The sequence below is a fragment of the Argopecten irradians genome, chromosome 5, assembly GCF_041381155.1.
Source record: "Argopecten irradians isolate NY chromosome 5, Ai_NY, whole genome shotgun sequence".
In the NCBI taxonomy this organism is placed as follows: domain Eukaryota; kingdom Metazoa; phylum Mollusca; class Bivalvia; order Pectinida; family Pectinidae; genus Argopecten; species Argopecten irradians.
Window position 1 is genome coordinate 12801126 of NC_091138.1, and position 14426 is coordinate 12815551.

Consider the following 14426-nt stretch of genomic DNA (forward strand, 5'->3'; position numbering starts at 1 on the left):
CAGATATATAGTTGTACCACCATACACCTGCTACATATCTGTCACATACTGTTGTGTTCCAAGTCATATGTACACGAGTCAGAATTCTGAAAACTGACACACAAAAAACAATCCTTTATTATAAACATCCATACATGTTCTGTTATAACAAAGTAAAATATGTTCTAAGATAAGTGGTAAGGGAGGAGACAGATAGATTAGAAAGTGTTATATAACATAAAGTGGACATGGGATCGGAGTATATTATAACATGATGAACTCTACACATAACAGTATAGGTTCTTATGTGATGTATAGAACTATATGCTTATAATGAAGTGAATTTGTTGGTGCCCAGAAGTTTGTGATAACAAGTTGTAAAGGAATGAGACATATACCTGGTAGGTAATTACACAGTAACATGATATATGTCTTTCTCACCTATCATTTCAGGGAATCACATCACAACAGGTACCATAAATGTAATACTAATTCTGTTAATATTAAGATCAGAAGCTAACAGTAGATGATGTGGTATAATTGGGGTTAACCAGAATGATAAATCTTTAAACACTTGAGCTGACCTCTGGTGATTATCATCACACTATATTGTTGAAATTTGAAGTTATGAACATCACACCACCCTGGCCTGAGATAGGCTGTTTTTCATCATGCGAGTGACACTGGTGTTATGATCCAAAGTCCAACCCTGTCCACAGATGTGAGTGTGCAAAGGAAACACTCACACCATTATCAGATTTTCTTGTAGACCTAAGAGATCTGGTATCAGCTGCCTACAGATGTGGCCAGTTTATACAGGAGCAGTTCACAGCTGCACATATATTATCATTGGGGTCTAGATCTGTTCACTGAAATTTCAAGTGGGGGGTACACACACATTATTCTGGGGTATACCCACACGTACATCATAAATATCTCTATATGGGGGTCCCCATACCTTATTATTACCATAATATATATAAATGGAGTCTACAGCTTGCAAATTGTGGGTCATCAATATTTTATTTTTTATTTTATATATGATTTTTTACAAAAGTACAAACGATAAAGACAATAACACACACAAATTCAGCATCAACCTTTTACATTGATAACATGCATGCGACAATACAGCTAATCAAAAACAAGAATTCACAATGATGTAAGGATATATGGAGAGTAGTCGGTGTTAGGGTTATTTAAGTGTGGAGAGAATGGTAGATTTTGTAAGGCAGGGCTTATTGTAGTAGTTGGTGGCTGCCTTTACTGATCCATACTAGCATTGAATCTCAGATAATATTACTGATGTACAAAATACTGTACAAAACATTGGGATGGTTACTTATTATAAGGAAACTGTAAGTAACACCTAAATTTAAATATCCTGTACATGCATACAGCTTCCACAACAAATCTGGCCCAGGTTTTGTTAATGGAAGCTGTTTACAATTTAATTATACCACATCAAGGAAATGGGTATTGGTTTACAAAACTAGAGAGATAATTAAATAAGAACAGTTCCTGGCTGAATTATTCAAATGCTCATCTAGTGGCAGATCTAGTGCCTGTGTGAGAATTTGATGTGCTAGAACCTGCCTCAAAGCCTTCACTTGTCTCCTCACTGGCAGGCCTTAAATTGCTGTGTCACGAAATGCAGTAATTCTTTCTATTAGGGAGGGTCAGGATGAGAGAGACTTAATAACAAAGAGCACGAAAACCAAGCACTGAAATCTGGACGTTGAGAGTTTATAAGTAGTCTATGTCTAAGTCAATGGGGCTATAATGGTAACAGTACAGAAAGCTTTGTTACTGCGATTTCCAGATAACCTTGAATGAGTTTGTGATAGCAAAGCTATTGTGTATAATGTAGCAGCATATATATAGACAACTATAAGTATAATCATAGAATCAACATGCCTGATAGATGTCACAATACCTCATTGTCATGCAGTGTTGGTGCAACAATACTAAATTTATACTGTAGTGTCACAAGCAAAGAGGAATGGATTACATTAAAAAAAATATATATATTCTTCTGAGCCGAATATTTTTTATAAATCCCCTACTCTCAATTGACACGTAAAGATTCAGAGTGAATGTGTCTCTCCCCTGTAGACCCTGAAAATTTTCTAAATAATCCATTTAATTTACCAAAACAAGTAAACCCTATCTAAAATATTGGCTGCAAAATTACAACATGAAGTAAAAGTAGAACTTTATGGTATTTAACATTTAGTTTCATTCTGAAAAACACAGGCAGCTAATTCTGTCTTTATAGATCTCTCCCTATATAGTCTAGACCCTCAAAATTTCCTGAAGAACTTCTTGTTCAATCTTCAAAAATCTCTCCCTTGAACTTCCTGCTATTCTACTTTCATCAGAACAAATGGCATTTGTTACCACATTGTGCTTTTTGAATTTTTTAAATATTTAAATAATATTAAGACAGTTTTGTTTTTGTTTCTTTAAATTTTGAACTTCTTTGGAAGACATAGAACCCATCTTGTGTTATCTCTCCCCTGTAGACCCTCACAATTTCCAGAATATCTTCCTGCTATCAATTGAAACATCTCAGTAACCAGAACTAATCAAATGTGTTTTAGCTAGAAACTGATATTTTAGTTGGTGGAAACTAAAGGTGTTGCAATTTTGTTTTAAAGAAATAATTTTTTCAATGACACGTAAATGTCAAATCATGACAATGATCTCAAGTAGCGTTTCCTCTGTCCTGTATAACACTTGTTGGAGTACAGTGATGAATAAGACCGGTACAAAAGTCGTAATACACCGTAGGTGTATATTATTTACCACCACAAAAATGTCACAATTCATTCTTCCTAATAAAGGACTTTTCAATGAACTCCTTTTTTCATTTAACAGGCGTAATTTCTGAATGAAATACGTCGCATCGAATGTTTATTTTGAATAGTACCTGGTAAGGAGTGACAAATTTCATTTAAGTGTTTTACCAGGTAATCCAATTGTTAGCAAATTAAGCAAAGATGTAAATGTTTTAAATTTTCTATATTAAATAGAAAATAAATCATATAATAAATAAAAAGTTCATTAATTGAATCAAAGTTTGTGATTGATAATTAAATCAGAACTAAGAAATAACTGCTGAATGACATATTGACCCTGTTACACAATGAATCCTAAGTTTCCACAACAAACAATCTTAACACTGACCAGAAATACAGATGATGATGACATACATTGAGTTCTCAATAGAAGTAAATTCAAGTAAATTTTTCAAAAATAATACACTTGAAATTTGATCACAAGGTTAATAATGCAAAATAGTATGTCTAAAATGATGAAAAAATCAAAGAAAATTGCAATGTATGATCATGAAAATAAATTTTTTTTTTTGAAATTATTACATTTTTAATTCATAGTTTGAGATTGTATGCGTTTCCATTTTGGTTTCATTGTGAAGTATAGGGTGGTATGCTGACACCACTGACCTTGGACATTCTCCGACCTCATTTTTTGGCTTTCCAATATCTTTGGCTTATCGTGATTGGGGACAAAAGCAACAACTAAGTCAGGCTCCGTACTGGATGGGGGCTGTTCTGTAGTTGGGATAGGGGTCAGTTCGACGGTGGTGCTTGCCTCTGTAGTAGTGGTTGAGGTAGAGGCAGAAGTTGTGGTGCTAGCTGTGGTGGTGGTGATGGTGGTAGTGGTGGTAGTCGTACGAGGCGACATACCTTTATGAATAAACAAAAAAGGAAAAAAAACGTAACTAAAAATTTTGATGAGTGAAAATATGAGCTTTTTTTTTTCTTTCAAATAAAAATAAAGAATTCTGGGCAGATATTGGTTGCTTGGCTTTACTGACAGAATCTCAACTCCAATTCAGTACTAATAAGGTTTCTAAATTGTAACTTTGCTATATAGGTGTACCGGTAAATATATAACGAAACAAAAATAGATTGATATGAACAGGCAATATACAAATATCTATTTTTGTCAACTGATACAAACAAATTATATATATCATAAGTTTAATTTTATCAAAGTGTTTATGTTTACACAGCTGTGTATCATCAAGTACATGTATCGGTATATAAATTATAAACTTCTGACAAGATTTATACAGCATTATACAACCCTGTATCCAAATTAAACAATTTAATTGTCAAACCATTATTGTTCTTGTTTATATGAAATTAACTGTTAAATTTGCTCTAGAAATAATTCTTTTAGGTATTATAAATGGTAAACATTCTGAATATTTCCTTACAAAAGGGACATTTACACTAAGAGATGCTCCACCGCTGACAAATGTTATTTTTACACTATGAAAAACAGGAGCAGACGATTTTGTATTTTTCTTCAGTTAAAAAAGTTACTTACTTTACACCATTACCACCATTGAAAAGTTTGAGTTTCTAATTTTACTTCAAGTTAAAAATATGAAAAATAATTAATTGCATCCCGAAAAAATTCTGTGGCACTATATCTTATATAGAATGAAGTAATGATTGCGCATGCACCAAAGGCAAAACAAATTATTTTATGTTAGTTTTTGTATTAATTAGGCATATACATACACGATTAAACACCAATTATTGTTCAAATGATGAATATCATTTATGCTCTGTCGGCGGTGGAGCATCTTTAAAGAATTATTTAACTTATGAGTTATTATCATTCTAAAATTTGAATTTTTCGATGTTGTTTTGAGAATCTTGCATCAATAAATATAACCAATGAACCAAGATTTTTTTCCAATCTGAAACACAATCTCATATCTAAATTTCATTCATTGTCCTGATGAAATGTGATGAAAAAAGATGAAAAGGAAAAGCAATAAAGCAATGAGTGATGACGATACAGCAGTAAAACAAGCTGAAGATAATTATAATTGTGACGATATCAGGAAAATGTGCAACACATATACAGTAAAGCCAAAATGGAATTATGCTGAAAATGTAGTGTGATCACCCCCCTCTATAATTGGCATAGATCTTTTTTTCTCGCACCTCGGACAGGGAAATCTCACATGATACCCAGTGCTAGATTTTTCTTTCTCGTCCGATCTGTCTGGTACCTTTACGCGATTTTTGGCGGAATTTTACACCATTCATGTAACAGTCCGCACATGTGACGTCATACTCTAGAATCGATGATGTCACACGCTTCAGACATTCAGCATTTACCATGCATTTTTTGGTTGTTGTTTTTAATGATTAAAATAGTATGTACCGATTGATCAGCTTTTTTCTTTGATATAACCGAACTATAGTTTTACGTGGAATGATTAAATTCGAAACGCAGATGAAATGGTCAATCGGCTTTGAACCAGGAGGCCCAAGACGGGATAATTTTACTCTGAATGCGTTTATGGATGGTTTTATTATATCTTAGAGGCGCGAGAAAAAAATCTATTACCTTTAAGTGATCAAGATCGGGTTATCTCAGTCTCGGGCAAAGATTTTGTAACATCCCAACCTCGGCTAACGCCTCGGTTGGGATTATGTTACAAAATCTTAGCCCTCGACTGAGATAACCCGATCTCGATCACTTACAGGTAACAGATTTTATTATCTGCTGTTTCATTTCATACTGTGAATTATATATATTTTGGTCTTGTGTTGTAGCTGGTGGCTACACAAGTTGAACATGACACCGGAAACTGTTTTGCTCAGTTGAAATCTTGCATAGCAGCACTATGAGAGTATTTACGGTACACCAGACAACACCATAGACAGCACTATGAGAGTATTTACGGTACACCAGACAACACCATAGACAGCACTATGAGAGTAATTACGGTACACCAGACAACACCATAGACAGCACTATGAGAGTAATTACGGTACACCAGACAACACCATAGACAGCACTATGAGAGTATTTACGGTACACCAGACAACACCATAGACAGCACTATGAGAGTAATTACGGTACACCAGACAACACCATAGACAGCACTATGAGAGTATTTACGGTACACCAGACAACACCATAGACAGCACTATGAGAGTATTTACGGTACACCAGACAACACCATAGACAGCACTATGAGAGTATTTACGGTACACCAGACAACACCATAGACAGCACTATGAGAGTATTTACGGTACACCAGACAACACCATAGACAGCACTATGAGAGTATTTACGGTACACCAGACAACACCATAGACAGCACTATGAGAGTATTTACCGTACACCAGACAACACCATAGACAGCACTATGAGAGTATTTACTGTACCAGACCATTATCACACACAGCACTATGAGAGTATTACGGTACGGTACACCAGACAACACCATAAACAGCACTATGAGAGTATTTACGGTACACCAGACAACACCATAGACAGCACTATGAGAGTATTTACGGTAGACAGCACTATGAGAGTAGACAACTATGATTAGAGTATTTACTTACCATCATTTTATTAACAGACTGACAACTTTTTACACATACTTCTGTCACAAACTAAGGCTGTGACATATGTACACTGTAGCTATTGGTATATAGAACAGATATGTACAGGCCGTGACGATGTACACTGTAGCTATTGGTATACAGAACAGATATGTATGCCGTGACGACAGGTGACGATGTACACTGTAGCTATTGGTATACAGAACAGATATGTATAGGCTGTGACGATGTACACTGTGGTATACAGAACAGATATGTACAGGCCGTGACGATGTACACTGTAGCTATTGGTATATAGAACAGATATGTACAGGCCGTGACGATGTACACTGTAGCTATTGGTATACAGAACAGATATGTACAGGCCGTGACGATGTACACTGTAGCTATTGGTATACAGAACAGATATGTACAGGCTGTGACGATGTACACTGTAGCTATTGGTATACAGAACAGATATGTACAGGCTGTGACGATGTACACTGTAGCTATTGGTATACAGAACAGATATGTACAGGCCGTGACGATGTACACTGTAGCTATTGGTATATAGAACAGATATGTACAGGCTGTGACGATGTACACTGTAGCTATTGGTATACAGAACAGATATGTACAGGCTGTGACGATGTACACTGTAGCTATTGGTATATAGAACAGATATGTACAGGCTGTGACGATGTACACTGTAGCTATTGGTATATAGAACAGATATGTACAGGCCGTGACGATGTACACTGTAGCTATTGGTATATAGAACAGATATGTACAGGCTGTGACGATGTACACTGTAGCTATTGGTATACAGAACAGATATGTACAGGCCGTGACGATGTACACTGTAGCTATTGGTATATAGAACAGATATGTACAGGCCGTGACGATGTACACTGTAGCTATTGGTATATAGAACAGATATATGTACAGGCCGTGACGATGTACACTGTAGCTATTGGTATACAGAACAGATATGTACAGGCCGTGACGATGTACACTGTAGCTATTGGTATATAGAACAGATATGTAGCGTGACATGTACACTGGCTATTGGTAATAGAACAGATATGTACACGTGACTGTACACTGTAGCTATTGGTATATAGAACAGATATGTACAGGCTGTGACGATGTACACTGTAGCTATTGGTATACAGAACAGATATGTACAGGCTGTGACGATGTACACTGTAGCTATTGGTATATAGAACAGATATGTACAGGCCGTGACGATGTACACTGTAGCTATTGGTATATAGAACAGATATGTACAGGCTGTGACGATGTACACTGTAGCTATTGGTATACAGAACAGATATGTACAGGCCGTGACGATGTACACTGTAGCTATTGGTATATAGAACAGATATGTACAGGCTGTGACGATGTACACTGTAGCTATTGGTATATAGAACAGATATATGTACAGGCCGTGACGATGTACACTGTAGCTATTGGTATACAGAACAGATATGTACAGGCTGTGACGATGTACACTGTAGCTATTGGTATATAGAACAGATATGTACAGGCCGTGACGATGTACACTGTAGCTATTGGTATATAGAACAGATATATGTACAGGCTGTGACGATGTACACTGTAGCTATTGGTATACAGAACAGATATGTACAGGCTGTGACGATGTACACTGTAGCTATTGGTATATAGAACAGATATGTACAGGCTGTGACGATGTACACTGTAGCTATTGGTATACAGAACAGATATGTACAGGCCGTGACGATGTACACTGTAGCTATTGGTATATAGAACAGATATGTACAGGCCGTGACGATGTACACTGTAGCTATTGGTATACAGAACAGATATATGTACAGGCCGTGACGATGTACACTGTAGCTATTGGTATACAGAACAGATATGTACAGGCTGTGACGATGTACACTGTAGCTATTGGTATATAGAACAGATATGTACAGGCCGTGACGATGTACACTGTAGCTATTGGTATATAGAACAGATATGTACAGGCCGTGACGATGTACACTGTAGCTATTGGTATATAGAACAGATATATGTACAGGCTGTGACGATGTACACTGTAGCTATTGGTATATAGAACAGATATGTACAGGCCGTGACGATGTACACTGTAGCTATTGGTATACAGAACAGATATGTACAGGCTGTGACGATGTACACTGTAGCTATTGGTATATAGAACAGATATGTACAGGCCGTGACGATGTACACTGTAGCTATTGGTATATAGAACAGATATGTACAGGCTGTGACGATGTACACTGTAGCTATTGGTATACAGAACAGATATATGTACAGGCTGTGACGATGTACACTGTAGCTATTGGTATACAGAACAGATATGTACAGGCCGTGACGATGTACACTGTAGCTATTGGTATATAGAACAGATATGTACAGGCCGTGACGATGTACACTGTAGCTATTGGTATATAGAACAGATATGTACAGGCCGTGACGATGTACACACTGTAGCTATTGGTATACAGAACAGATATGTACAGGCTGTGACGATGTACACTGTAGCTATTGGTATATAGAACAGATATGTACAGGCCGTGACGATGTACACTGTAGCTATTGGTATATAGAACAGATATGTACAGGCTGTGACGATGTACACTGTAGCTATTGGTATATAGAACAGATATGTACAGGCCGTGACGATGTACACTGTAGCTATTGGTATACAGAACAGATATGTACAGGCCGTGACGATGTACACTGTAGCTATTGGTATACAGAACAGATATGTACAGGCCGTGACGATGTACACTGTAGCTATTGGTATATAGAACAGATATGTACAGGCCGTGACGATGTACACTGTAGCTATTGGTATACAGAACAGATATGTACAGGCCGTGACGATGTACACTGTAGCTATTGGTATACAGAACAGATATGTACAGGCTGTGACGATGTACACTGTAGCTATTGGTATATAGAACAGATATGTACAGGCTGTGACAATGTACACTGTAGCTATTGGTATACAGAACAGATATGTACAGGCTGTGACAATGTACACTGTAGCTATTGGTATATAGAACAGATATGTACAGGCTGTGACGATGTACACTGTAGCTATTGGTATATAGAACAGATATGTACAGGCCGTGACGATGTACACTGTAGCTATTGGTATACAGAACAGATATGTACAGGCTGTGACGATGTACACTGTAGCTATTGGTATATACAGAACAGATATGTACAGGCCGTGACGATGTACACTGTAGCTATTGGTATATAGAACAGATATGTAGTACGGCTGTGACGATGTACACTGTAGCTATTGGTATACAGAACAGATATGTACAGGCCGTGACGATGTACACTGTAGCTATTGGTATATAGAACAGATATGTACAGGCCGTGACGATGTACACTGTAGCTATTGGTATATAGAACAGATATGTACAGGCCGTGACGATGTACACTGTAGCTATTGGTATACAGAACAGATATGTACAGGCCGTGACGATGTACACTGTAGCTATTGGTATATAGAACAGATATGTACAGGCCGTGACGATGTACACTGTAGCTATTGGTATACAGAACAGATATGTACAGGCTGTGACGATGTACACTGTAGCTATTGGTATACAGAACAGATATGTACAGGCCGTGACGATGTACACTGTAGTACACTGTAGCTATTGGTATATAGAACAGATATGTACAGGCTGTGACGATGTACACTGTAGCTATTGGTATACATAGAACAGATATGTACAGGCCGTGACGATGTACACTGTAGCTATTGGTATACAGAACAGATATGTACAGGCCGTGACGATGTACACTGTAGCTATTGGTATATAGAACAGATATGTACAGGCCGTGACGATGTACACTGTAGCTATTGGTATACAGAACAGATATATGTACAGGCAGGCTGTGACGATGTACACTGTAGCTATTGGTATATAGAACAGATATGTACAGGCCGTGACGATGTACACTGTAGCTATTGGTATATAGAACAGATATGTACAGGCTGTGACGATGTACACTGTAGCTATTGGTATATAGAACAGATATGTACAGGCTGTGACGATGTACACTGTAGCTATTGGTATACAGAACAGATATGTACAGGCTGTGACGATGTACACTGTAGCTATTGGTATACAGAACAGATATGTACAGGCTGTGACGATGTACACTGTAGCTATTGGTATACAGAACAGATATGTACAGGCTGTGACGATGTACACTGTAGCTATTGGTATACAGAACAGATATGTACAGGCTGTGACGATGTACACTGTAGCTATTGGTATATAGAACAGATATGTACAGGCCGTGACGATGTACACTGTAGCTATTGGTATATAGAACAGATATGTACAGGCTGTGACGATGTACACTGTAGCTATTGGTATACAGAACAGATATGTACAGGCCGTGACGATGTACACTGTAGCTATTGGTATACAGAACAGATATGTACAGGCCGTGACGATGTACACTGTAGCTATTGGTATACAGAACAGATATGTACAGGCCGTGACGATGTACACTGTAGCTATTGGTATATAGAACAGATATGTACAGGCCGTGACGATGTACACTGTAGCTATTGGTATACAGAACAGATATGTACAGGCCGTGACGATGTACACTGTAGCTATTGGTATACAGAACAGATATGTACAGGCCGTGACGATGTACACTGTAGCTATTGGTATACAGAACAGATATGTACAGGCCGTGACGATGTACACTGTAGCTATTGGTATACAGAACAGATATGTACAGGCCGTGACGATGTACACTGTAGCTATTGGTATACAGAACAGATATGTACAGGCCGTGACGATGTACACTGTAGCTATTGGTATATAGAACAGATATGTACAGGCCGTGACGATGTACACTGTAGCTATTGGTATACAGAACAGATATGTACAGGCCGTGACGATGTACACTGTAGCTATTGGTATACAGAACAGATATGTACAGGCCGTGACGATGTACACTGTAGCTATTGGTATACAGAACAGATATGTACAGGCCGTGACGATGTACACTGTAGCTATTGGTATACAGAACAGATATGTACAGGCCGTGACGATGTACACTGTAGCTATTGGTATACAGAACAGATATGTAGAACAGATATGTGACGATGTACACTGTAGCTATTGGTATACAGAACAGATATGTACAGGCCGTGACGATGTACACTGTAGCTATTGGTATATAGAACAGATATGTACAGGCCGTGACGATGTACACTGTAGCTATTGGTATATAGAACAGATATGTACAGGCTGTGACGATGTACACTGTAGCTATTGGTATATAGAACAGATATGTACAGGCTGTGACGATGTACACTGTAGCTATTGGTATATAGAACAGATATGTACAGGCCGTGACGATGTACACTGTAGCTATTGGTATACAGAACAGATATGTACAGGCCGTGACGATGTACACTGTAGCTATTGGTATACAGAACAGATATGTACAGGCCGTGACGATGTACACTGTAGCTATTGGTATACAGAACAGATATGTACAGGCCGTGACGATGTACACTGTAGCTATTGGTATACAGAACAGATATGTACAGGCCGTGACGATGTACACTGTAGCTATTGGTATATAGAACAGATATGTACAGGCCGTGACGATGTACACTGTAGCTATTGGTATACAGAACAGATATGTACAGGCTGTGACGATGTACACTGTAGCTATTGGTATATAGAACAGATATGTACAGGCCGTGACGATGTACACTGTAGCTATTGGTATACAGAACAGATATGTACAGGCGTGACGATGTACACTGTAGCTATTGGTATATAGAACAGATATGTACAGGCGTGACGATGTACACTGTAGCTATTGGTATACAGAACAGATATGTACAGGCTGTGACGATGTACACTGTAGCTATTGGTATACAGAACAGATATATGTACAGGCCGTGACGATGTACACTGTAGCTATTGGTATACAGAACAGATATGTACAGGCTGTGACGATGTACACTGTAGCTATTGGTATACAGAACAGATATGTACAGGCCGTGACGATGTACACTGTAGCTATTGGTATACAGAACAGATATGTACAGGCCGTGACGATGTACACTGTAGCTATTGGTATACAGAACAGATATGTACAGGCCGTGACGATGTACACTGTAGCTATTGGTATACAGAACAGATATGTACAGGCCGTGACGATGTACACTGTAGCTATTGGTATATAGAACAGATATGTATAGGCTGTGACGATGTACACTGTAGCTATTGGTATATAGAACAGATATGTACAGGCCGTGACGATGTACACTGTAGCTATTGGTATATAGAACAGATATGTACAGGCCGTGACGATGTACACTGTAGCTATTGGTATACAGAACAGATATGTATAGGCCGTGACGATGTACACTGTAGCTATTGGTATACAGAACAGATATGTATAGGCTGTGACGATGTACACTGTAGCTATTGGTATATAGAACAGATATGTACAGGCCGTGACGATGTACACTGTAGCTATTGGTATACAGAACAGATATATGTACAGGCCGTGACGATGTACACTGTAGCTATTGGTATACAGAACAGATATGTACAGGCTGTGACGATGTACACTGTAGCTATTGGTATACAGAACAGATATGTACAGGCCGTGACGATGTACACTGTAGCTATTGGTATACAGAACAGATATGTACAGGCTGTGACGATGTACACTGTAGCTATTGGTATACAGAACAGATATGTACAGGCCGTGACGATGTACACTGTAGCTATTGGTATACAGAACAGATATGTATAGGCCGTGACGATGTACACTGTAGTGACGTATGTACGTACACTGTAGCTATTGGTATACAGAACAGATATGTACAGGCGTGACGATGTACACTGTAGCTATTGGTATACAGAACAGATATGTACAGGCCGTGACGATGTACACTGTAGCTATTGGTATACAGAACAGATATGTACAGGCCGTGACGATGTACACTGTAGCTATTGGTATACAGAACAGATATGTACAGGCCGTGACGATGTACACTGTAGCTATTGGTATATAGAACAGATATGTACAGGCTGTGACGATGTACACTGTAGCTATTGGTATACAGAACAGATATGTACAGGCTGTGACGATGTACACTGTAGCTATTGGTATACAGAACAGATATGTACAGGCCGTGACGATGTACACTGTAGCTATTGGTATACAGAACAGATATGTACAGGCCGTGACGATGTACACTGTAGCTATTGGTATACAGAACAGATATGTACAGGCCGTGACGATGTACACTGTAGCTATTGGTATATAGAACAGATATGTACAGGCTGTGACGATGTACACTGTAGCTATTGGTATATAGAACAGATATGTACAGGCTGTGACGATGTACACTGTAGCTATTGGTATATACAGAACAGATATGTATAGGCCGTGACGATGTACACTGTAGCTATTGGTATACAGAACAGATATGTACAGGCTGTGACGATGTACACTGTAGCTATTGGTATATAGAACAGATATGTACAGGCCGTGACGATGTACACTGTAGTCCTATTGGTATACAGAACAGATATGTACAGGCTGTGACGATGTACACTGTAGCTATTGGTATATAGAACAGATATTGTATCAGGTACTCAAACTCACTGTAGCACATCGGAAATGGCTCATACTGAAGGGCTCACCATTGATTTTTCCATCTTTTCTGTCTTACAAATTCATTTCTGAACATTGATGGGTGGTACATATATGTACAGATCTAAGCAGCTGGTTTACAACTTAAATACAAAGAACATCGATATCTGAGACAATTGTTCCTCATTGCCAAAACAAATAAAGCCGCCAGTTACAATTGTGAACACGTGTAGTAGAATTGGGGATTTCTCACAACTGATGTCATTATTATATAATATATGCACTAAGAAACTAATTTGTCAATACAGTGGAACCTCCCAAAACCGAACCTTCTCAAAACCGATCACCTCTAGAAACCGAACATGGATGTCATGTACG

General features: G+C 38.2%; 1 protein-coding gene across 2 annotated transcripts in view; it reads right to left on the bottom strand.

The window, feature by feature from the left end:
• The window catches only part of LOC138322898 (uncharacterized), a 36082-nt gene that overhangs the window by 9207 nt on the left and 12449 nt on the right, over positions 1–14426 (bottom strand). Inside the window, exon 4 of one of the 2 annotated variants that reach the window (XM_069267106.1) lies at positions 3447–3689. The exons of the other annotated variant lie outside the window; for it this stretch is intronic. Coding sequence (XP_069123207.1) covers positions 3447–3689 — 243 coding nt within the window. The remainder of the gene's footprint in view (positions 1–3446; positions 3690–14426) is intronic. 2 annotated transcript variants of the gene reach the window in all.